The following is a 21,848-nucleotide window of genomic DNA, read 5'->3' as shown; positions in this document are numbered from 1 at the left end:
GAGCATCAGCTCTGGGGGAGGGGGGCAGGTGGAGCCTGCTGCCTGGATCTCCCAGCCTCACCTGTCTGAGGATGTGGGCACCTGGGGGTGGTTGGCCTTGTCTCAGTTCCATGTTCCAAGCACGTTGCCTTTTGTCTTTCTGTGTTTTGGCCACCCTGCCACATGTGGAGTGCCCGGGCCAGGCATCAGATCCAAGCCGCAGTTGCACAGTTGCACTTCAGCTGTGGTGATACCAGATCCTTAACCCACTGTGTGGGGCCGGGGATCGAACCTGTGTCCCAGGGCTCCAGAGATGCCGCTGATCCCATTGCACCTCAGCGGGAACTCCCAGAGCCTGGGGTCCTTCTTGCCTCAGACCTGTGCGTCTCAAACCCGCTGACAAAGTTGCTGCCACAGCAGAGACCTGAGAGGAGGGTGGATTCAATGAGATGGACTTCATTTCTCTGCCATAAAAAAGCCCAGGGGAAGGCTGCCCTGTGCTGGCGAGCGACGGCGAGGGCCCAGGCTTCCTCCAGTTCATGGTTGTTCTGTGATGTGCTCCTCCAACCACCTCGTCTAGACATTCGGATGGAGCGGGGACTAAGAAATAGCAGAGGCAGCAGAGGGAAATAGCCCTAGTTATCTTTTAAATGTTCTGGAAGCTACAGTGATGCTCTGTCCACACCTACCTTGATGGTAAGAACTGAGTCACGTGCTAGTCATGCACTGGGCAGCAAGCGAGTCGGGGAAGGTGGTCTTTATTCTGGGCAGCCCTGTGCCCAGCTAAAATTTGGGAGCTCTGTCACCATGGCAGAAGAGGAGAATGAGTCGTGGGGGACAGCTGGTTGTCTGCCACCCCACCTTCTGGGAGGCGGCTTCCCACCTGCCGGATGCATAGGTGACTGGCTCCTTAGAACGACCTTTCCCCCTCCAGCTGGCCACAGGGCAGTGGCCTCAGCAGCAAGTCCCATCCGCATGGCAGCTCAAACAGTGTTGAGGTCACTAGGCTTAGCGTGACCACCCCAGCGTGCCTCGGCCACAGGTCTCCCTAGTAGGTGATGCTGCTGGGCAGGGCTGCACCCACAGCCTTTAGCCAGAGGCACGGATGGCCCTGAACCTGGATCCAATTCCAACCAAGTGCAGGAGCCTCCCAGAGAATAGACGTTGCCTGGTGCAGGCGTTGGGGGAGGGAGAGGCTGTGTCACATATGCCAGGATCGCCAGACACACACCTGCAGGCCTCTTCTCTCTCGGGCACCTGCTTTGCTGCATGGGGCCAGGATTTTGAGGTGGAAGCCCATGTCCAGGACCTGGCTCTGCCACCCCAGGCTGATCGATTCTGGGCATGCCAGCTTCTGAACTGGCTGAAGTGGTGGATGAGACAGCTGGCCTCTGATTGGATGGTGGGCTTGTCTCCTCGGCCTCAGGAGCCACGGCTGGTGGAGGGTCTCAGGCCACAGGGCAAAGGGCTCAGAGGCCCTTCCGAGCTGCCAGCGGCTGCTGGTGAGGTGTGGCTCCCCCGGCACCTCCCACACACGTGCTCTGGAGGTGACAGATGGCCATCCGGATGCTGGGCCTCCCTGGGGATGGGGGTGCACACCACAGATCGAGCGTTTCTGCCTGTGGTTTTATGGGAATTTAATCAGGGCTCATCTTGGAGGCCGGATTGAAATGGAGTAATCCAGACACCACGCACAGAGAAAATAACATTCCGCAGAGCCCAGGAGAAATGAGGCCCCGCGGAGCAGCTGCCTGGGGCTGGGGGTGTGATCAGCTGGAGGCTCTCCCTGAGAGGTGCTGTCCGCCCTTGGTGAGCTGCAGAGGGCTGGGAGTGGAAGGGGGGGCCTTGGGGTTGAGACCTGGGCCCCAGTCCGCCTGTGTCCCCATCATGTGCCCTGTGGGTCACTGTTCCTCTGGGGCCTGCTTTGTCAGTGCTCAGGTGGCCCTCTGGCAGCACTAGCTATGTGCCAGCCACTGTATTAGCTATTTTTTTTTGCTTTTTTTAGGGCTGCACCTGTGGTTCCCAGGCTAGGAGTCGAATTGGAGCTGTACCTGCTTGCCTACGCCACAACCACAGCAATGCAGGATCCGAGCTGCATCTGTGACCTACACCACAGCTCACAACAACCCTGGAGCCTTAGCCCACTGAGCAAGGCCAGGGATCAAACCTGCATCCTCATGGATGCTAGACAGATTCGTTAACCGCTGAGCTACGACGGGAACTCCCCTGTATTAGCTAATTTAATCCTCACCATGACCCTGTGAGAAAGGCACTGCTGCTGCCACGTAACGGTGGGGACACTGACAGGCATTGTGTCCCGTTGGCTAAAGCTACTGAGCTACTGGGGGCAGAGCTGGGGGATTGATACCCACGCCATCTGGGTATCCTCTTAGCCAGTGGTTCCTGAGTCCGGCTCCGACCCCCATGTGTACTGCCTCCTCCACCCACACTGTCCCTGAGCCCGACAAGGAGGGGCTGAGGCTATGATGCATGCAGTGGGGGCCTCTGTCTCTGCTGCCTGGGGTGATCCCCAGAGCTTCCTGGTGCTCTGGCACCACCACCTGGCACTGCTTGCGGGCGCCCTCTGGTGTCCAGGCAACGACATTGTCTAGGAAGGTCCCTGGTGTCCACTGTGCCTCAGTCATGGAGTCTCTGTCCCATAGGGTTATGGTCCTTTTCGGGGACAGTGACACATTGGAGTGGGGAAGGATGGGGCTTTGGCACTGACAGGTCTGGCTGGGCTCAAATCTCAGCCCTGTTCGTGGGGCCTGGGCTGTCACTGGCTTGCTGAGTCGTTTGCTCACCTGTCAGGGCTGCCATCCCCCAGGGGGAAGCGTGCAGAAGGTCTGGCCAGTTCACTGCAGCAGGTGTGGCCCAGAGTTGGGCACCCAGGTCCGTCTCTTCTCCTCGGTCCCACAGGGTGCCCGGGCTTTGAGCAGGAGGCATGTGAGCAGCTGGTTGGTAGTAGCAGGGTCTGGAGGACACAGAGGACAGTAGGGTGTAGCCCCTCCTCTACCCGGGAACTGTTGCTCCTGAGTCAGGGTCAGCTTCTAGCCCTGATTTTGTGTCCAAGGCCGAATTTGGGATTAGCCTGCCAGGAAAATGCTTCACACACTTATCAGGAAGGCTTGTGAGGCGCTGGCCCTGATGGTACCCACCTGCCATGAGTCCCCGAGGTCGGCCTGGGTTGTGGGTTTTAGACCACACATGATACGTTGTAACCAGACGAGTCCTGGGTTCTTGAGATTCTTTTTTTTGGCTGCCCCTCAGCATACGGAGATCCCCCCTGGGCCAGGGATCGGATCCGAGCCTCAGTTTCACCATACACCACCGCTGCGGCAACACTGGATCCTAAACTCACTGTGCTGAGCTGGGGATCGAAGCTACATCCCAGCGCTCCCAAGACACCTGATCTGTTACACCACAGCAGGAACTCCTTGAAATTCTTTTTAGCTTTAAATGAATGCTGGCCTCTGCAACCCTGTGCCCAGGTCCCTTCCAGGCAGTGCACCCCTCTCCCTCCATCCTCCCTGAACACCCGCCTGGCTTTATTTTTAATTATATCAGTTTTATGGATTTATTATAAAGTTCACAATACAGTCGCCCCTCAGGATCTGTGGGCAGTTGGTTCCAGGATCTCCCCTGCTACCAAAGTCTGAGGACACTCGAGGACCTTACGTAATAAAACGGTGTCGTATTTGCACATAGTCTATGCATGCCCTCCTGTATACCTTGCATCGTCTCTGCATGACTTATAATACCCACCATAAGGCACATGCCATGTAAATAATTATAAATACAATACAAATAATGTGTAAATACTTCCTGGCACCTGGCAAATTTTGGAACTTAATGGAATATTTTCTTCGCCCCCCCCAATATTTTTCCATTCATATTTGGATGAACCTCACAGATACAAAGGGCTGTCTGTATACATATTTTTTAGTATAAATGTTATTTTAAGTAATTTTAGACTTGACAAAAAAGTTGCAAAAAACGCTACATGCAGTACCCATGTACCTTTCGCACAACTGTGTCCCATATTAGCATCCTGTGTGACCATGATACCTTTGTCTAAGCCCAGGACAGTCACATCAGTAGCAATCAGGAGTTCCCTTGTGGCACAGTGGAAATGAATCCAACTAGTGACCATGAGGTTGCAGGCTCAATCCCTGACCTTGCTCAGTGGGTTAAGGATCCAGCTTTGCTGTGAGCTGTGGTGTAGGTCACAGACAAGGCTCGGATCTGGTGTGGCTGTGGCTGTGGTGTAGGCTGGCAGCTACAGCTCCGATTCGACCCCTAGCCTGGGAACCTCCATATGCTATAGGTGCGGCCCTAAAAAGACAAAAGACAAATAAATAATAAAAATGAAAATATGGACCGTTCCATTGCTGGAAGCATCCTCCTTGCACTGGGCCAGGCTAACGTTTTCTGTTCTTTTGGAATATGTACAGCCAGGGAGAGCACTTCGAATAGTATTTTTTAAAATGTCTTGCAAACAGAAAAGGCTGCTGCATCTCGGGACTTGGAACTGAGTGGCGCAGCCAGCCTGCAGGTCCGGAAGAGGGCCATAAATCAGTGGAAACAGCTGCCACGGAGTTAATCCACATTTCCAGCCGCCGTCTCCATGAGCTGGAACGGGACTCGGGAGTGTCCCTGTCTCCGCCTGGGCCCGTGCCTGGCTTCTCTACTCTTGGCCTTGAGCACGCCCGGTGCAAATAGCACTCTGTCCCCTTGAGATGAAACAGGTCATTAGCTGAGTCAGACAGGAGGGACACTGCGTGTCCAGCAGACCAGGGCCATGTCAGAGCAGGGAGCGTCAGACCTCTGACCTTTGTTTCCCTCTGTCCCAGCCTGGAAGCACCCCCTCTCCAGTGTTGTCCCAACAGCAGTCTGTAGCTGGGAGTCAATGATCAGGCTGCTGGCAGGGAGGTATCAGCTGCAGCAGAGCCTGAGGGCCCCTCAGAAGCTTCCAGGAGCAGGGTTGGCACTGCAGCCACTGCTGAAATGCCCCCACCTCCACCCCAGCCCAGTGTCTCCCAATTACACAGTCAAGGTCCCCCTTGGAAAACTCACAGTAACCAGAGTCTATTCATTTCTCATTGCTGCATCATAACAAATAACTACAAACTGGCTTGCAACATCCCCTCGCCTTTATCATCTCATGGTTCGGTAGGCCAGAAGTCTACCTGATGTGGCTGCTTCAAGGGTGTCACAGGTGGGAATCAAGGTGTCAGAGGGGCTGAGTTCTCATCTGAAGTTCCCGAGGAAGAAGCTGCTCCCAAGCTCATGCTTGTTGGCAGGACTCAGGTCCTTGGGGCTGTAGGACTGAGGTTTCCTTGCTGACTGTCAGCAGGGGGCGCCCTCTGCTCTTACAGCCCCCACATTTCTTATCACTGGTCTCTCCATCTTTAAACCAGCAATGGCATGTCTAGCTAGCCCTTCTTGGGCTTCAGGTCTCTGACCTCCTCTTCGGAGAAAACTCTGCCTTTTTTTTTTTTTTTTTTTTTTTTTTTGATGGCAACACCTGCAGCATATGAAAGTTCCCAGGCTAGGGGTCAAATCAGAGCTGCCTCTGAGGCTTACACCACAGCCACAGCAACACCAGATTCGAGCCACATCTGCGACCTATGGTGCATCTTGTGGCAGTGTTGGATCCTTAACCTACTGAGTGAGGCCAGGAACTGAACCCACCTCCTCACAGACATTATGTCAGCTTCTTTTTTGTTTTAATGATTTTTATTTTTTTCCATTATATCTGGTTTACAGCAAGGTGACTCAATCACACATACATATATACATTCTTTTTTCTCACATTACCATGCTCCATCATAAGTGACTAGATATAGTTCCCAGCAGGACCTCATTGCTTATCCATCCCAAAGGCAATCGTTTGCATCTATGAACCCCAAACTCCCAGTCCAGCCCACTCCCTCCCCCTCGGCAACCACAAGTCTGTTCTCCAAGTCCATGAGTTTCTTTTCTGTGGAAAGGGTCATTTGTGCCCAGATTCCAGCTATAAGTGATATCATGTGGTACTTGTCTTTCTCTTTCTGACTTACTTCACTTAGTTTGAGAGTCTCTAGTTCCACCCATGTTGCTGCAAATGACATTATTTTGTTCTTTCTCATGGCTGAGTAGTATTCCATTGTGTGTATCGACATCTTCTTAATCCATTCATCGATGGACATTTAGGTGGTTTCTGTGTTGTGGCTGTTGTGACTAGAGCTGCAAAGAACATAAAGGTGCATGTGTGTGTTGGCTTAACCCACTGAGCCACAACGGGAACTCCTAAAAAAACCCTGCTTTTTAAGAGCACCTATGATTCAGGCAGGCCACCCAAATAGCCTCCCTGTTTTATAGTCAGCAATATACCATAGCCTAATCACCATATTTAAAATGCTCATATTGGGCGTTCCCATTGTGGCTCAGCAGTTACGAACCCAACTGGTATCCATGAGAATCTGTGATCTATCCCTGGCCTCGCTCAGTGGGTTAAGGATCCGGTGTTGCTGTGGCTGTAGCGGAGGCCGGCAGCTATAGCTCCAATTCCACCCCTAGCCTGGGAACTTCCATATGCCACCAGTATGGCCCTAAAAAGCAAAAAAGTTAAAAAAAAATTAAAAATTAAGAAAATGAAGTGGTCATGTTTACAGGGATTATGCAGGGTGTGCTGGGGACGGAGTCTTTGGGGATGTTTTAGGACTCTGCCGTCACACCAAGCAAATAATAGTTTTTGTCTGCACACTTAAGTTGAATTTAATTAAGTATCTCCATGCCCTGTGGCCTGTGTGGGCATCTCAGGGCACATGGCCCCTGCCCACCCCATTGCCTGGCAACGTCTCTTGCCATGTCAGCCCTCATGCTCCAAACCACAGCTGTGCCAAAGCTCTCAGGCTGCTGCACCCCACCCCCACTCCCACCCCTGTCTCTTGACCTTGAAGACACAAACTTAACCTCTTGGTGTCTCCCCTACACGATGGTGATAAGAGTGACCTCATTGCATCACTGGAACGCTCCATCGCGTGGACTGAGGCCGGCGGGTGAGCGGCAGGGACACAGCGTGAGCCCATCCGCACTCAGGAGGCGCCGCTTCACCCACCTCCCCTTGGGGTCTGGGGGAGGAGCCGCTTCTAGGCCCGGCTCCCAGTCCCTGTCGCTGTCTGAGCTCTGCGGCCGGCAGGCCTGCGTGGAGGAGCCCTGGCCTCCCCTCCTGTCCACTGTCCTCAGATGACCTTCGGAGGTGTCCCTCTGACACAGTGAGTGAACTAGATTCTGAGCGGTGCCCAGTGGTGCCTGGTGGGGGCTGGCCCGTCCCTCCTTCCTGGGCCTCGCTCACCCTCCAGCTTTGTCTGAGCGCCTGGGGGCCTGAGCAATGGGCAGGGCCTTCTGTCCTTCCTCCCTCTTCCCAGAGGGGATGCCTCAGGGGTACCCATGTCCTTTGGCAGGAGGCTCACCAGGCAGCCCTAGCTCCTCAGGGCCCCGACCCCAATACACAGGGAGGAGCAGACCCAGCTCCAACGAAGAGCCAAGCCTTACCTGGGGCTTCCGGCCACTTGGTCACTCACAAGAAGCCTAGGCGGAGGGGCTGGCGTTACCCCCATCTTGCAGATGTGGCCACAGAGGCACAGAGAGGCAGCCAGCCCAGGGTTGAGACAACAGGCCCAGGATCAGAACCCAGGCACCTAGCCCTCTACCGCGTACACCCATGGCCTACGAGGGGCTGTGAGATGAGGATCTGCTTCTCCTGGGATCAGCCCAGAGCCCTGGCAGATTCCAGTTGGTTCCAGTGAGTCAGGCTCCCCGGTCTCCTACCCCCAGGGCATGTGGCTTCAAAGCCTAGAGCTTTCATCTCTTAAACAATAGAAAACATATTATTTCAATTTCATCTCATCTGGGACTAAGCATGGGTCTGAAGAGACACACGATGATGTCATCCAATTGTTTCCACCCTTTTGAAGCCAGACACAGACCGCCTCCCCCTCCCAAAGGCAGCCCTGTGCCTCGTGGGCCCTCGGGCTGCAGGGAGAAATGAGTCACCGTCTTCAAGGGAATGAATGCGGAATGAACTGGAAGTAGGTGCTGGGGGACAGTTCCTGCGTGGGGGTGGCAGGAGTCAGCTGAGATTCTGCCTTGTGGGGGGTTGTGCACGGAGGCCTGGGTGGGGAGGACCATGCCAGGGAGAGTGGGGAGGGCCCGCGGTGTGCGGTGACTGGGCGCCGGACCGCTCCCGGGCCAGGCCGGTGGACGGACGTTGACTGTGGGCGGCCAGGCGGGTGGACGGACGTTGACTGTGGGCGGCCAGGCGGGTGGATGGTCGTTGACTGTGGGCGGCCAGGCGGGTGGACGGACGTGACAGTGTGGGCGGGGGAGCGGGGAAGGCGAGGTGGGGATGCAGGGCGCCCTGCGCAGGCCCAGGCTGGGCTCCACCTCCCACTTCCACCTCCTCTGCTCCACGGGCCTGTCATGTGGGCCCTTCTGGCCGCCTCCTCCTGGCCCAGGCCTGCAGCCGCTTTCCCACCCCCCACCTGACTGTTCTGCATTACCAGGTGGCTGCCATCATCATGAGCCAAAAAGCCACTCAGGTTGTTTTCTGAGCTGCCGTCAGGCTGAAGCCTGGTGAGCCCAGAATGCACAGAAGGTCTTTCCCTGTCTAGGATTCTAGAGCACGTGGCTCCTGTCCCCTAACAGCATAACAGCAGAGGGGAGGTGATTTTGGACACTCAGGTGCTGGATGAGTCATGAACCCTGGAGTCTGCAGGTTGACAGGCCAGGGTGGCGTTCACTCCCCATGGCCGCGGTCATCAGGGCTGTGCTACACCAACAGCGCCACATGGTGGCCATTTGGGGAGTTGCAGGCCGCCTCCCTTCTTTCCTCATGCTGGTCAGGTGTGCTCTTCCACACTCCCCCTTCTTTTGTTTCCAGGCTCACAGCTCTCTTTTATTCTGTCTTCAGCTTGTCTCACACATGGGAAGTTGTCAAGGACTTCTTACTGATGGCTGCCTCTCTAAGCAGCACCAGGTCCTAACCCCAAGGAATGCACCACTGGGTTGCTGTGTCAGAGTCCAAACATGGAAATTTCCTAGGGTGCCAGAGGTGAGCAGCCAGACAGGGTAGGGATGCAGGAGAGAAACGGTAGTGAACAGGCGGGACGTCCAGCAGAAGAGGCTGGGGATGTGCCGCTGGGAGGCGCCGTGGTTGTGAAACAGCTGGTTCCCGAGGCTCAGGGAACTTGAGTGCTGCTGGCCGGGTAGGTTGTTGCGACTGTGGGAAGAGGGGAGTCCCACTGCGGTGTGGGAATGGTCTTGGTTCGTCTTTCTAAGAGGAGCTGGGAAATGAGTTCATTTGCCAGGGTTACCCCGCAACAGAGCACAGGCTGGGCGGGCTTAACCACAGAAATTGATGTTCTCACAGTTCTGGAGGCCAGGAGTCCAGGGTCTCCGGGGTCAAGGTGCTGGCAGGACTGGTTTCTTCTGAGGCCTCTCTCCTTGGCTTGTAGGTGGCTTCCCTCTGTGACTATCTGTGTCCTGTCTTCTCTTCTTAGGGACACCAGTGAGATTGGTATAGGGCCCACCCCGGTGACCATTCACCATGTCACCCATCATCCTCCCTCACAGAAGTGCTGCCCAGATTTCCCTTTCTGTCTTTCTGTCTTTCTTTCTGTGTTTCTATCTTTCTGTTTTTCTTGTCTTTTTAGGGCTGCACCTGCGACATAATAGAAGTTCCCAGGCTAGGGCTCAGATCGGAGCTGCAGCTGCTGGCCTGCACCTCAGCCACAGCAACTCGGGATCTGAGCTGCATCTGTGACCCACACCACAGCTCACGGCAACGCCGGATCCGTAACCCACTGAGCAAGGCCAGGGATCGAACCTGCACCCTCACGGATATTAGTCGGGTTTGTAACCACTGAGCCATGGTGGGAACTTCTTGCCCAGATTTCTGAAAATGAGACTCCCCAGGCCTGGAAAGGTGTGGTCCAGACTCTCCGTGGTTGGTGACCCAGCAAAGTACCACAGTCCCTTTGGGAAACAACAGCGTGACTCCGCGTGGCCAGGACCACAGAAATACTGATGCCAGTGGACCCCGGAACCCCATTCCCGGGAATGTGGCCTGAGACGGTGATTTATGACAAGCCCTAAAAAGCCTCATTACACCTGGGAGATGTTTTGCTCTGTGTGTAGCGGAGGAACATTGGCACAGACATAAATGTCTGACTTCAGGGGAAATGTCGCCAGTCAGGTGACCAGGAAATGCAAAATCATGGGAAAACACTGGTGGCAACAGCATTCAGTAAAAACAATGAAAAAAGGAAAGTCCAGCTACAATCATAGTAAAGTAGAGAAACAAAGTGCTTCTGCAGGAGAAAGTCCTCCAGGGAAGCCAGTGGCCAGGCTGGGAGAGGACAGCTGTGACCACTGTTGGGCTTCCAGGCCAGGGCCGGCCTCGGGGGAGCAGAAAGTGAGGCTCCAACGGTGGCCTGAGCCCCCGGATGGCAGGCAGGCTGGCCTGGACTGTGGGTCAGGTGGCGCCCAGGCATGCCAACTGCGGGCCCTACATCTGTCTAGATGGGCCCAGGTGCCCGAGCAGCCAGCCTTGTGCATAGGGTGCCGTCGAAGGTGAGTCCCTGACCTTCTAGCTCTAGCCAGGCACCTGCTGTGCACCAGCAGTGTTCTAGGTATTGGGCCCACGCAGTGGGCAACCCCCTCCCCCCAGCTCCTGCCCTCATGGAACTAACATTCAAGAGAGGGAGGCGGAGCCCACGACTGTAGTAAGTTCCCCACCTGGCATGTTCCAGGTGTGTCCTCCCAGGGCCTCGCAGCGGAATCAGGGCCCCAGGGCCCCCTTCCCTGTCTGTCTTTAAGCATCTCTCCCTTCATCACAGCTGCAGGGTCATTCTCTGGGCCCTGCCCTTTACAGAAGCTTCAGAGGGTCCTTGCCCTGCTCATCCTCAGGGACTGTCCCCTCCCCCCCAGGGCCTTGTTCTCATCAGGTGTCATCTGGGTGAAGAAGTTACACCTGTCCGGGAGAAAAGCACGTTGCTGCAGGGGCCATGCCAAGGCTTCCTTCGCAGCCATGTGCAAGGCCTGCTCTGCCAGCACCGTGCTGGGCTCAGAAAGAAGCCAAGGAGGGTAAGGCCCAGTGCCAGGCATCCCAGAAGCTGGAGGTGGCCACAGTTCAGATTCTGCTTGCTCTCCGGTGGGCAGCCTAGCTGGCCTTGACCAGTGTAGTAACCAAAATAGCAGCCTCTGCCATGTGCCTCTCATGTGCCAGGCCTCCGCAACAGCCATTCACCATGGTAACCATGGGGTGGCATCGTTCCCGTTTTAAAGATGAGAAGAGCAAGGCCTGGCATTGTTCATCCATTTGCCAAAGTTTACAGCTCATGAGTAGTTTCCCCCAAGTTCAAAGTCAGACTTCAAAGCTCTGCCTTCGAAGTGTGGTTCCCCCTGCCCCACCTAGTTGTCCTCTTGTGTCACCTGTTTGTCATTGGTCTTTGTCCTGTTGCTGGTTCTGTAGCAGCTGCCACCAGTTGCATGAGAGCGTGGCCACCTGGCAGAGTGGACAGGGCAGGGGTGTGACTCGGACGCCTGGGTTTTCACCCTGGGCCTGCCCCTGACTTGTGTGTGACCTTGAACCATTCTCTTCCCCTCTCCGGACGTGGTGGGCCTTGCCACTGCCAAGGCCCTCTGGCTTCACATTCTCTGATGAGGGTGCCGGAGAGGGAAGATGGGGTGTTTCAGATTCCCAGAGGCTGATGTTTCAGCTCTTAAGAGAACACAACTCACCATCTAACTAAAAAAAGCCTCTTTCCAACTCCTATCCAGAAATAAAGCCATAGATAAATAAGCAGCGGTCGCCTTTTTTCAGGGAATCAAAAATAGCCTCGTGGGCTCCCAGTGCTGGCGGACAGAAAGCGTCCCTATTCTGTTTGGGGGTGAGAAGCTGTTGGTGCCATGTGACTTTCCCATGGTGGGGTTGGGGGAAACTCTGCTGTCACCGGCCTTCACAGGGGGCGGGGCTGGCATGTCTGCCGCCACCAAGGTTCTGGCTCCAAGGCTTTGGGGCCTAGTTCCCAGACCCTCCATCTCGGCCGGGTGACCTCTGTGTTCCACCTGCCAGGAACACACTTCCCCCACCTTTCCCCAGATGCCCAGCCTGATCGCTGCCTTCCCAGGCCTTTGCCCAGCAAGGCGCATCCCGACCACACACCCCCTTCACCGGCTCCCCCTTGCGCTCCCCGCATCTCCTGCTGGCCCCCTCTAGCTGTACGTGGTACTTCCCCATCTGGCTTCTGGTCTGGTCCCTGTGCCTGAAGCGTCAGCTCCACGAGACAGCGTTGTCTGTGTCCTTCATTGCTGGATCTCTAACTGCTAGGATACAACACGTTTTTTTGTCCGTGGTGGTGGTGACTGGTTGTTGAAACCAAAATAGCAACAGTAGTAGCTTCTAATTTACTGTGATTTCACAGGCGTGGCGGGATGATTTTGGCTACAAGCAGCCAGAAATTGCGTCAAGCTGTAGTGTCATCGTGATCTGCTGTCCCTGAGTCCAGAGTTGAGCAGCCTGCAGCCCGGTGAGGGACACAGGTCCCTTCCAGCCTTGCCCTGCGGGCACAGGCCTGCCGCCCGCCAAGGCTGGCCCCTCGCGTGCTCACTGAGCTTGCACTGTGGGCCTTTCCCGCAGCATGATGCCCGTTGCTCAGGGGGTGATCAGCAAGCTCCAAGTGAGGACAGAGGAGGACGAGTGTGACACTGCGTGGGCCCCTCTTGTGCCCTCTGTCCTTTGCCGCCTCTGCTGGGTCCTGCCACCACGCAGGCTTTCACTTCAGGCACCAGAGGCTGAGGTTTTGGAAAGGTGGGGTGTCTGGCCTAATACTGGGGTGGTCTGTTCCTTGGACATGTCTTGCCTCTGCATTTCCTCTGGACCCCAGACATCTTGGGGAGTGGGGGGCTGCTCTCCTTGTCCTGTGATTCACCCCGGACTTGGGGACTGGGGAACGGGACTCTGCAGGTTTGCTGGCAGATTGTACCTGAAGCCTGCGTGTGGCCCAGTCTCCCACAGTGAGCACGTGCCCGATGGATGGCCGCTGCCAGGGTTTCTCCCTTATCTTTTTCAAACGGGTATAATTCACGTAATATAAAACCCACCTTTTAAGTGTAGGCACATTTCAGTAGTTTTGAATATGTTCACAGAATGGTGCAACCATCACGACTAATCCCACAACTTTTTCATCACCCCAAAAAGACATGTGCCTCTTTGCAGACACTCCCCATGCCACCTGCCCCCCAGGCCCTGGCAACCACCAGCTGCCTTTCTTTCTCTGAGAATTGGCCTGTGCTGGACATTTCAGGTAAATGAGGTCATCTAACATGCGGCTTTTGTGACTGGTTTCCCGCACGTAGCATAACGTTTTCAAGGTTCATCTGTGTTGCAGCGTAAATCATTCCTTTTTATGGCTGAATCATATTCCGTTGCATGGATGGATCACGTCTTGTTTACCTGCTCATCGGTGGGTGGCCACTTGGGCTGTGGCCACGTGTTTGGTCGGTGTGACTAATGCTGCTCAGCATTCCTGGACAGGGTCATGTGTGCACATGTGTGATTGCTCTCTTGGTTGTATATCTAGGAGCGGATTGCTGGCTCGTGCTAGGACTGTGTTTAACTGCCAGATTGTTTCTCCAAGCAGCCATACCTGTGGCAGTGTCAGGATGCTGGCTGTGGTCTCTGCCTTTTTGGTTGTAGCCAGCCTGATAGGTGTGGTTTGCATCTTCATTTCCCTCATGGCTAATGATGGCGAGTACCCTTTCCCGTGCTCACTGGCCATTTCTTTGTCTTTTTTTTTTTTTTTTTTGCCTTTTTTTTTTTTTAGGGCCACATCCGTGGCATATGTAGGTTCCCAGCCTAGGGGTTGAATCAGAGCTGCAGTTGCCAGCCTACACCACAGCCACAGCAATGTGGGATCCAAGCCATGTCTTCGATGGCTCATGGCAACGCCGGATCCTTAAGCCAGTGAGGGAGGCCGGGGCTCAAACCCACATCCTTATGGATACCAGTCGGGTTTGTGACCGCCAAGCCACAATGGGAATTCTGTCTTTGTCTTATTTTGAGAACTGTCCATTCAGATCCTTTGCCCATTTTTTAAATTTTTTATTTTGTTTTAAAATTTTATTTATTTCTGGGCTGCACCTGATTCAGGGACTGAATCAGGTCCATTGCAGTGACCACACCCGATCCTTGATCTCCTGTGCCACAAGGGAACTCCCTTTGTCCATTTTTATTTTTGTATTTATTTTGTTTTTAGGGCCACACCTGCAGCATATGGAAGTTCCCAGGCTAGGGGTTGAATTGGAGCTGCATCTGTGACCTACACCACAGCTCACAGCAATGCTGGATCCTTAACCCACTGAGCAAGGCCAGGGATCGAACCCACATCCTCATGGTTATTAGTCAGGTTTGTTACCACTGAGCCACCATGGAACTCTGTCTATTTTTAAATTAGGTTGTTGGTCTCGTTATTGTTTGGTTGTTAAATTTTGGATACTTGACCCTTATCGGAGACATGATTTGCAAGTAGTTCCCTGCACTGTGGGTTGCCTTTTCACTCTCTTGATAGTGTCCTTGGAAGCACAGAAGCTTTGAATGTCAATGATGACAAATGTATCTGTTTTCACTTTGGTTGCCTTTACTCTTCGTGTCTAAGAAACCGTGTCTGATCCAGGGTCAGAAAGGTTTCCATCCGTGTGTTCCTCTAAGAATGATACAGTTTTGCTCAAAAGCTTTTTCTGCATCTGTTGGTGGGATCCCGTGAGTTTTGTCCCCTGCTCCGCTGGAGTGGAGTGGGCACTTTCCCTGCTGCGGAAGCCCTGGTCAGCAGCGTGGACTTGGGGCCGGCTGCCCACGTCTTACCCACATGTGACTCTAGGCAGGGAGCTCCACCTCTCTGTGCCCCGTTTTCCTTATCTGTAAAATGGGGGCGCAGCCCCTCCTGGTGGGGTTCCTGTGAGGGTAGGTGATTGCTTTGCCAACTACATGGACCAGTGTCTGGCACATAATCAGTGGGGTTTATTGGCTGTTGGCCGCTAGCCGTGCCCCTCCGTGAGAGCTTTGATGGGCTGGGTGGGAGGGCATGTACAGCGGGGCCTTGAAATTGGGTATAAACACCAGGCAGCCTTGCCTGCTCTGAGAAATCCAGAAGCTCTGGCAGGAGGTGCTCTGTTTGACTCCCAGGATCTCCGAGCCTTCCTGTGGGAGGGCTGGGGCCAGGCCGGGGCATCAGCGCTGGGCTGTAGGGGCTGCAGCCTGGAGCCTTTGCACTGACTGCCAGCCCCTCACCAGTGCCTCCCCCTCAGCTCTGACCCTGGGCGGGGGCTGCAGAAACGAAGCCCTATCTAGGTGATGGCTTAGAGCCGAGAGCCAGGGCCTCCCAACCCTGCCTCCCTCTCTGGATTCTCCTGGCTTCCCTTTTCCTAGCCTGCTGCTCTGGGAGCCCAGCTCTGTATACATCTGTCAAGTGACCTTGGGCAAAGACGGCCTCTCAGGGCCTCTCTCTGTTTCAGCATCTGTCCACAAGGACACTGTCACAGCCCTCTGAGGACTAAATTCGATTGCTCCATGCAAACTGTCCCCACCCTCCCAGGGTCCCCAAGAAACCCTGCAACCCCCAGAATCCGCCAGCACTCTGCACCTATTTGGAGCTTGGGCTTTGCTGATGGGGGCAGGGAGGGAGATGCAAACACTTTCAATATCCCCTGTGTAGTTCTTGGCACCTGCTTTTATGAGATACATGAAGCTGGCTCTTGCCTCAGCTTAATGTACTGACCTCCTAGCCAGCCAAGTAGCTAGAAGCTGTTGGAGACAGGCCGCTTTATTGTTTGCTTTTGGTTTGGTTTCCAAGTTTGTGGATGGGGGGGCACCCCCCACCCCACTAATAATGCTCAGCCTTTCTTGGCCCCTGTGCCCAGAAATCCAGGGTGGTCTGACCACCTGAGGAGCCAGCGCTCTGACTGGGGAAGGAGGTACACGGGTAATAACAGACCAGCAGTGCAGTTTAACCCTCGGTGGAGAGGTTCAGGATACATTTTTTTTCCCCACAAATAATCTATTTTGCCCTCACGCAGTGCCTGGCACCAGGAGCATCCTGACGAACGGGGCAGACCCAGCTCCCAGAGCTTTTCAGAAAACCAAACGTGCCTGGAACTGGCTGGGTGGGCGCAGAGGGGGTGGGGGATTTGAGGGCTCGTGCGTGGTGGCTGTGTGTGGCCCACAGACATGATGGGTGTGTTGGGAGCTGCACCCGTGAGGTGGGGAGAGGGTGCCGGCCCCATGCTCCGTGCGAGGGGTCCCTGTGGGACTGAGAGTCGCTCTTTAACACCCCCACCCCCGCTGCCCCCCAACGTCAGCGTCCTCCTGGAGGGAGTTATTTCCAGACTTCCGAGGTGATGTATGTACCCCAAGCCCTCAGCAGTGCTGGCTCCGGGGTAGGAGCCCAGCGTCTGGAGGGGAACATTTCATTGACCCAGAAGAGTGAAAATTCAGGTTACAGAACAGGATCCCGTCGTGAAGCTCTGTGTGTGTAGATGGCACGTGCCCACATGCAGGCTAAGGAGGCGGCGGTCCCCGTGGTCACATCTGTCACTGTGTCTGGCTTTCACTTGTCTTTGATCTTCAGCCTTTGCAGGTGTCAGGTATGGTTCTGGCCTTCCAGACTTGCTTTTAGGAAATGTAACGCAAGACTGTGCTCTGGTGCTCTGGGGGTTGTGCGTGCGTGCGTGTGTGTGCGTGCGTGTGTGTGTGTGTACACGCTCGCGTTCCAGGGGACAGTGGCATGTGGGGCTCCGTCGGCAGGGGCAGGGTCAGCGAGGGGGGCCCCTGGAGCCGGCGGTGCTGACACGGCTTCTCCTCTGTCCCCAGATGACAGGATCTGCTCGCCGCCCTTCATGGAGCTCACGAGCCTGTGCGGGGACGACACCATGCAGCTCCTGGAGAAGAACGGCCTGGCCTTCCCCTTCAGTGCGTACTGCCCGGGCCGGGGGCCGGCAGGGGGGAGGCCTTGGCCGGGAAGGCCTGGCCCTGGGCCCCTGGGCGGCGAGGGCAGTGGAGCACCCCTGCCTGGCCGGGCGGCGGCCGTCCAGCCCACCCGAGGCCAGGTCCTGGCCCCAGCTCCCACATGCCCCTTCCCCCGAGGGGCTGCAGGAGTTTTCGAGCTTCCTGCTGTGCCAGGGTGGGCTTTGTGGGGAAGGACCTCGCTGACTGCTCTGTTTTTCTCTCCCCCCCCACCCACAGTTTGCAAAACCAGAGTGGCTCATGGCACCAACTCCCACGAGGTGAGTGGAAGACGTGACCGCCCCGTCCCCACCTCCCCACCTTTTCAGCTCTGGTGTCTCTCTGGGCACCTGCCAAGCCTGTTGCCGGATCGCACCTGCTGCTCTCCTCCCTGTCCTGCTCCCGGCTCTGGCTTTGTACGCTGTCTCCGGCCACTCCCCATGCCTGTCCTGTCCCCAAGTCCGGGATGGGTGTGCCTGTCCCCTTCCAGCCGTGTGAGCCATGCCCCGTTCTGACCTGTCCTTGGCTCTCCGTCCTTTGGCCCGTCAGTGTCCATCACTCCCTGGGCACCTACTCTGTGCTGGGCACTGGTCTGGGCCCCACTGAGTGCCGTTGACCAGTCCCACCACTGCCCACAGGGATCTGTGGTCTGGCTGAATTTGGGAAGGGGTGGGAGGAGGAAAGGGCACCCCGCCTGCAGGGTACATGGCCCCCCGCCCTCTCGTTCAACTCCTCTGTCCACCTAGCCCATTCCTGGCCCTCCCTTGGGAGCCGTGGGAAGGATGCCTAAGATGTGAGCCTTGCCCGTGGGGAAGACAGGGCCCCAGAGGCAGGGGGCGCCAGTGGGGTTGGGGGGTGCTGGGGGAGGAGGCCTTGGGGGGCAAGAGAGCAGATGGCCGGGCCGGGGCTCTCTGGATGTCGCTGAACTTGAGAGCCTTGCCTGGGGCATTGCCTTCAGGGGCACAGCCAGGCGCCAGTCCTCCCTGTTGAGCCCATGGGAGGGGACACTGGGCTGTAGACTTTGACCTTCCCAGAAGGCTGTGCGGCAGAGCCCCCGGCAGCCCCATCGTCAGAGGCCTTATGAGCACACGTGCCCAACAGCAGCGCCGTGGGGTGTTTATGGAGTGACTTTATCCCTGGCACGAGTTGATGGGGAAGTTCTGTAAACAGGTGTGTCCGTGGGATGCTGTCCCTGCTGTGATGGGGGCTGCGAGGCCCCGGGGTCCCTTTGCTCGAGGGAAGGCATGTAGGGGCAGGAAATCGTGGCCTGCCGTAAAGGTCAGCTGTCGGCTAAGGCTGGGAGCCCTCGTGCAGCCTTTCCTGTCCAGGCCTGGGCTCTGGGCCAGGCCCTGGGAGGGAGCAGGAAGGCTCCAGAGCAGCTAGGATCATGCCCCTGGAACCCACAATCTGTAACCAGCACCGGCACCTGCCCGCCAGCCTTCCCCCTGGCTCTTTTCACCACCCAGCAGCTCCTCTGTTGGCCACTGCCTTGGGGTTTACGGGACAGAAGGGTGACTGCCGTCATTAGTCTGATCCGACCAGCCTAAGGCAGAACGGGTCAGCCAACGGGAGGGAGCCACTTCTGCTGTTCACCTAAGAACTTCGGAACCACACCGGCGCAGTGCCAGGTCTGCCTCTGCACACTGCCCGCTGTGTGACTTTGGGTAGGTTGCCCAGCCTCTCTGAGTTTCTGTCTGGCCCCTGTAATTGGGGACATGATGGTGGCTGTGAGGAAGCTGCTGCATGTGCTGCCATGGGTTCTGGCCCACAAAGTGTTTGATACACTGTCGTGGAACCAGTGGCCCTGGAACCCACTGGGTCATTGCAGAAGAGGCAGGGGTTCTGGTTCCAGGTGACGTCCCTTTTCCAGAGGGGTCCTGACTCTGTGGCACCTGAGCCTCCAGGGGAGGCTGTTTCACCCCTCAATCCAGCTGCCTGAGTCTGGTTCCAAGATGTACATGTGCGCCGCGTCCCCCCCCCACCCCCAGGGCTCTCCCAGCCCGCTGCGCGCTCTTTCGGGAGGGGCTCCTCTCCTGGGTGGCGGGGGTGGAGGCAGTCAGGAACAGCTCCGAGGTGGGATCTGGAGGGTTGCAGATTCCCAGGGATGCTTCTGTGCAGTGAGGGCTGCCTGCACCCCAGGGGGCTGTTGGCATCAGAGGAGCACCCACTCTGGTGGGGCGGGGGGGTGGGGGCAGAGCTCCACACCTACCTCAGGGGTGCCCAGGGGCGTGCATGCAGCAAGGATGGACGATACCTCTGTGCTCTCAGTGGGCGTGCACAGGAAGGCACGGCTTTCTGATTGGGGTCCTTAACCGCACCCCAGCAGCCTGAGCCCTCCCTCTGATCCCCCCACCCCAGCTCAGCCAAAATCAGGGCTGGTCTGTTTCCATGTTATGTTCACACCACAGTTTGAGTTCTTGCTTTGCCTTTTGCTGGTGTAAGCACCCTAGTTTGGTCTACAGTGGAACAGTCCCACTTTAAAAAAAACCCCACTGAGTCAAAAGCTCCACGGGGCTACCCCATGGTGGTTACTGATGCTCTTTGACAGATGAGAAAAATGGAGCTTAAACAGGGCTTATGGAGCAGGTGCTGAGGTGGGCCTTGAATCCATGTCTGGCTCTCTTTTGTCAGAGGGCTGAGGGGACACACACACACACACACCCCTTGAATCCATGTCTGGCTCTCTTTTGTCGGAGGGCTGAGGACACACACCCACACACACACACACACACACCCACTCCCTCTCTCTCTCCCTCCCTCCCCACCTCCCTCTCTCTCTCCCCGTGGCCTGGATCTCTGCTTCTGCCCCACCCAGCGGAGCACATGGGGGTGGCACTCCGTGACAGTTGATGTGAGGAGTGACGGCCAGTGCAGGTGGCCAGCTGTCCAGCCCTGTTCTGCCCTCCCAGCAGCCCTGGGCATCTGGCGGCTCCTTCGTGGGGCCCCGTGGACTGAGGTGTTCGCTGGGGCTCCGGTGCTGGCAGCTGGCTCCAGGGCCGGTGCAGACCCAGCCTCAGCCAGAGTTGAGGGAGCTCGTTTTCTCCAACTGCCCCTCTTCCTGTCACTACCTCTGTCCCCTGCCAGACCCTCCTGGGAGGCCTTTGTCCCCAGAGGAGCCAGACTAGGAGCAGTATGTTCCTGTTGCTCAAGTACGTGGCTCTCAGGGTGTGAGATGGCCAGGTTCGGGGCTGCTGGGCCCTGTCGCTTCCCAGCAGCCACTAAACCTCTCAGGGCCTCAGTTTCCTCATCTGGAAAGGGGGCATGATGATAGTGCCCACCTCGGGGTGCGTGGGGAGGAAGACACCAGGTGGCTCACGGGAAGGGGTTAGAGCAGGGCCAGGCGTGTTGCGAGTGCTCCAGCTCTTGTCATTATACAGGTTTGACCCCAGGCCTCCCAACGCCTGATCCATCAGCTTCTGCTTCCCGCCCCTCCCCCATCCCCGCCCCCAGCACCCAGCAAAGTCTTTGTGGAGGAACCTCTAGGAGGTCGCAGGGTTGAGTACACACAACCCGGGGGCCCCTCCGGGGACGGCATGAGTGTGGGGTCCTGCAGCGCACAGCCAGCTCCACCCTCCGTGGCGGGCCTGATGGGCAAGGTGTCCAACGCCCCACAGCAGGAGTGAATCGAGCCCCACTCCGCTCACCCTGGCTTGAAACTCTTCTTGGGGAGCCCTCGTGCCCCAGGGCCAGGTGGCACACCCCGTGTCTGAGACTGCGGAGGTGGTGGACTCTGACAGTGCCCTTGGCCCCCTGTCCCCCCAGATGGCCATCGTGTTCAACCAGGAGGGCTTGAGCGCCATCCAGCCGCCCTGCGTGGTCCAGAATTTCATCAACCACAACGCCGTCCTGTACAAGGTGTTTGTAGTCGGCGAGTCCTACACCGTGGTCCAGAGACCCTCGCTCAAGAACTTCTCCGCGGGCACGTCAGGTAACCGAGCCCCGCGCCGTCTTGGGAGCTCAGGGGCACGGCTGGGACACAGTACCAGCTGCCTGTGTCCTTCAGCTCTGGCCCTGTGGTCACCCTGTGTTATTTGTGGAGGGGGAGAGGTGACCTAAGGTTGCAAGAGGTGTGTACAGTAAGTAAAGGGGTCTTGGAACATGAGCGAGAGACCCCTGTCTCACCGGCTCATTGTAGGGGCTCCGTCCATCTAAACACCGTGAACTCCAGAAGTTCTCAGATGTCTGCACGGAGGCCGCGTCCTGGCCCCGCAGGATGGTGAGGCCCACAAGGAGCACACTGGAGCGGATGACTGGCCCCTCGGGAAGCCAGGGAGGGAAGCGCGCATCGGACTTTGAGGGCCAGAGCGCTGGCTGCTTTATTGCGTCTCCTTCTCCAAATGGGAGACACGGAGCTCCCTGCTGCTTCGGCTCCACCGAGGTGGCCGTGCTCTGTTAAGAGTGAGCACACAGCCGCGGGACCCCAGGCAGGTCAGCAGTGGGTACCCCCCCACCTAGGCCCCCTACAAGGATGAGGACTGCCGAGCCTGCTTGGGATCAGCGGATGGTGATCCTAAGTGTCCCTCAGATGTCACGCGGTGGCGGCACTTGCCAGGTGCTGCCATCATGGGGGCACCCAAGGGGGTTCTTCAGGGAGGCTGTGGGGCTCCACATGCTCAGCTCTTGCCCAGTGGCTCACCAGCACCTGTGACCCTTGGCCGTTTCAAACACTGGTGCTAAGATATGGATCGGTATTGGGGCTGCTCAAAAGAATGCTCCAGTGTTTCTGAAGGCATCTCTAAGGCAAGTTCTGGAAACCTTTGGAACAGCCCACAGCATTTCTGGAATAAGCAGGGTTTTCCAAGAGGACCCCTCGGAGGGTGCCTGG

General features: G+C 56.7%; 1 protein-coding gene across 2 annotated transcripts in view; it reads left to right on the top strand.

The window, feature by feature from the left end:
• The window catches only part of ITPK1 (inositol-tetrakisphosphate 1-kinase), a 158,830-nt gene that overhangs the window by 121,579 nt on the left and 15,403 nt on the right, over positions 1-21,848 (top strand). For both annotated transcript variants that reach the window (XM_021097985.1, NM_001143692.2), the window contains 3 exon segments: positions 16,892-16,990; positions 17,264-17,304; positions 20,786-20,951. In XM_021097985.1, coding sequence (XP_020953644.1) covers positions 16,892-16,990; positions 17,264-17,304; positions 20,786-20,951 — 306 coding nt within the window.

Source organism: Sus scrofa, chromosome 7, assembly GCF_000003025.6.
Source record: "Sus scrofa isolate TJ Tabasco breed Duroc chromosome 7, Sscrofa11.1, whole genome shotgun sequence".
Classification (NCBI taxonomy): domain Eukaryota; kingdom Metazoa; phylum Chordata; class Mammalia; order Artiodactyla; family Suidae; genus Sus; species Sus scrofa.
The sequence above is the reverse complement of the archived record's forward strand: the minus strand, read 5'-3'. Positions and strand labels throughout refer to the sequence as shown.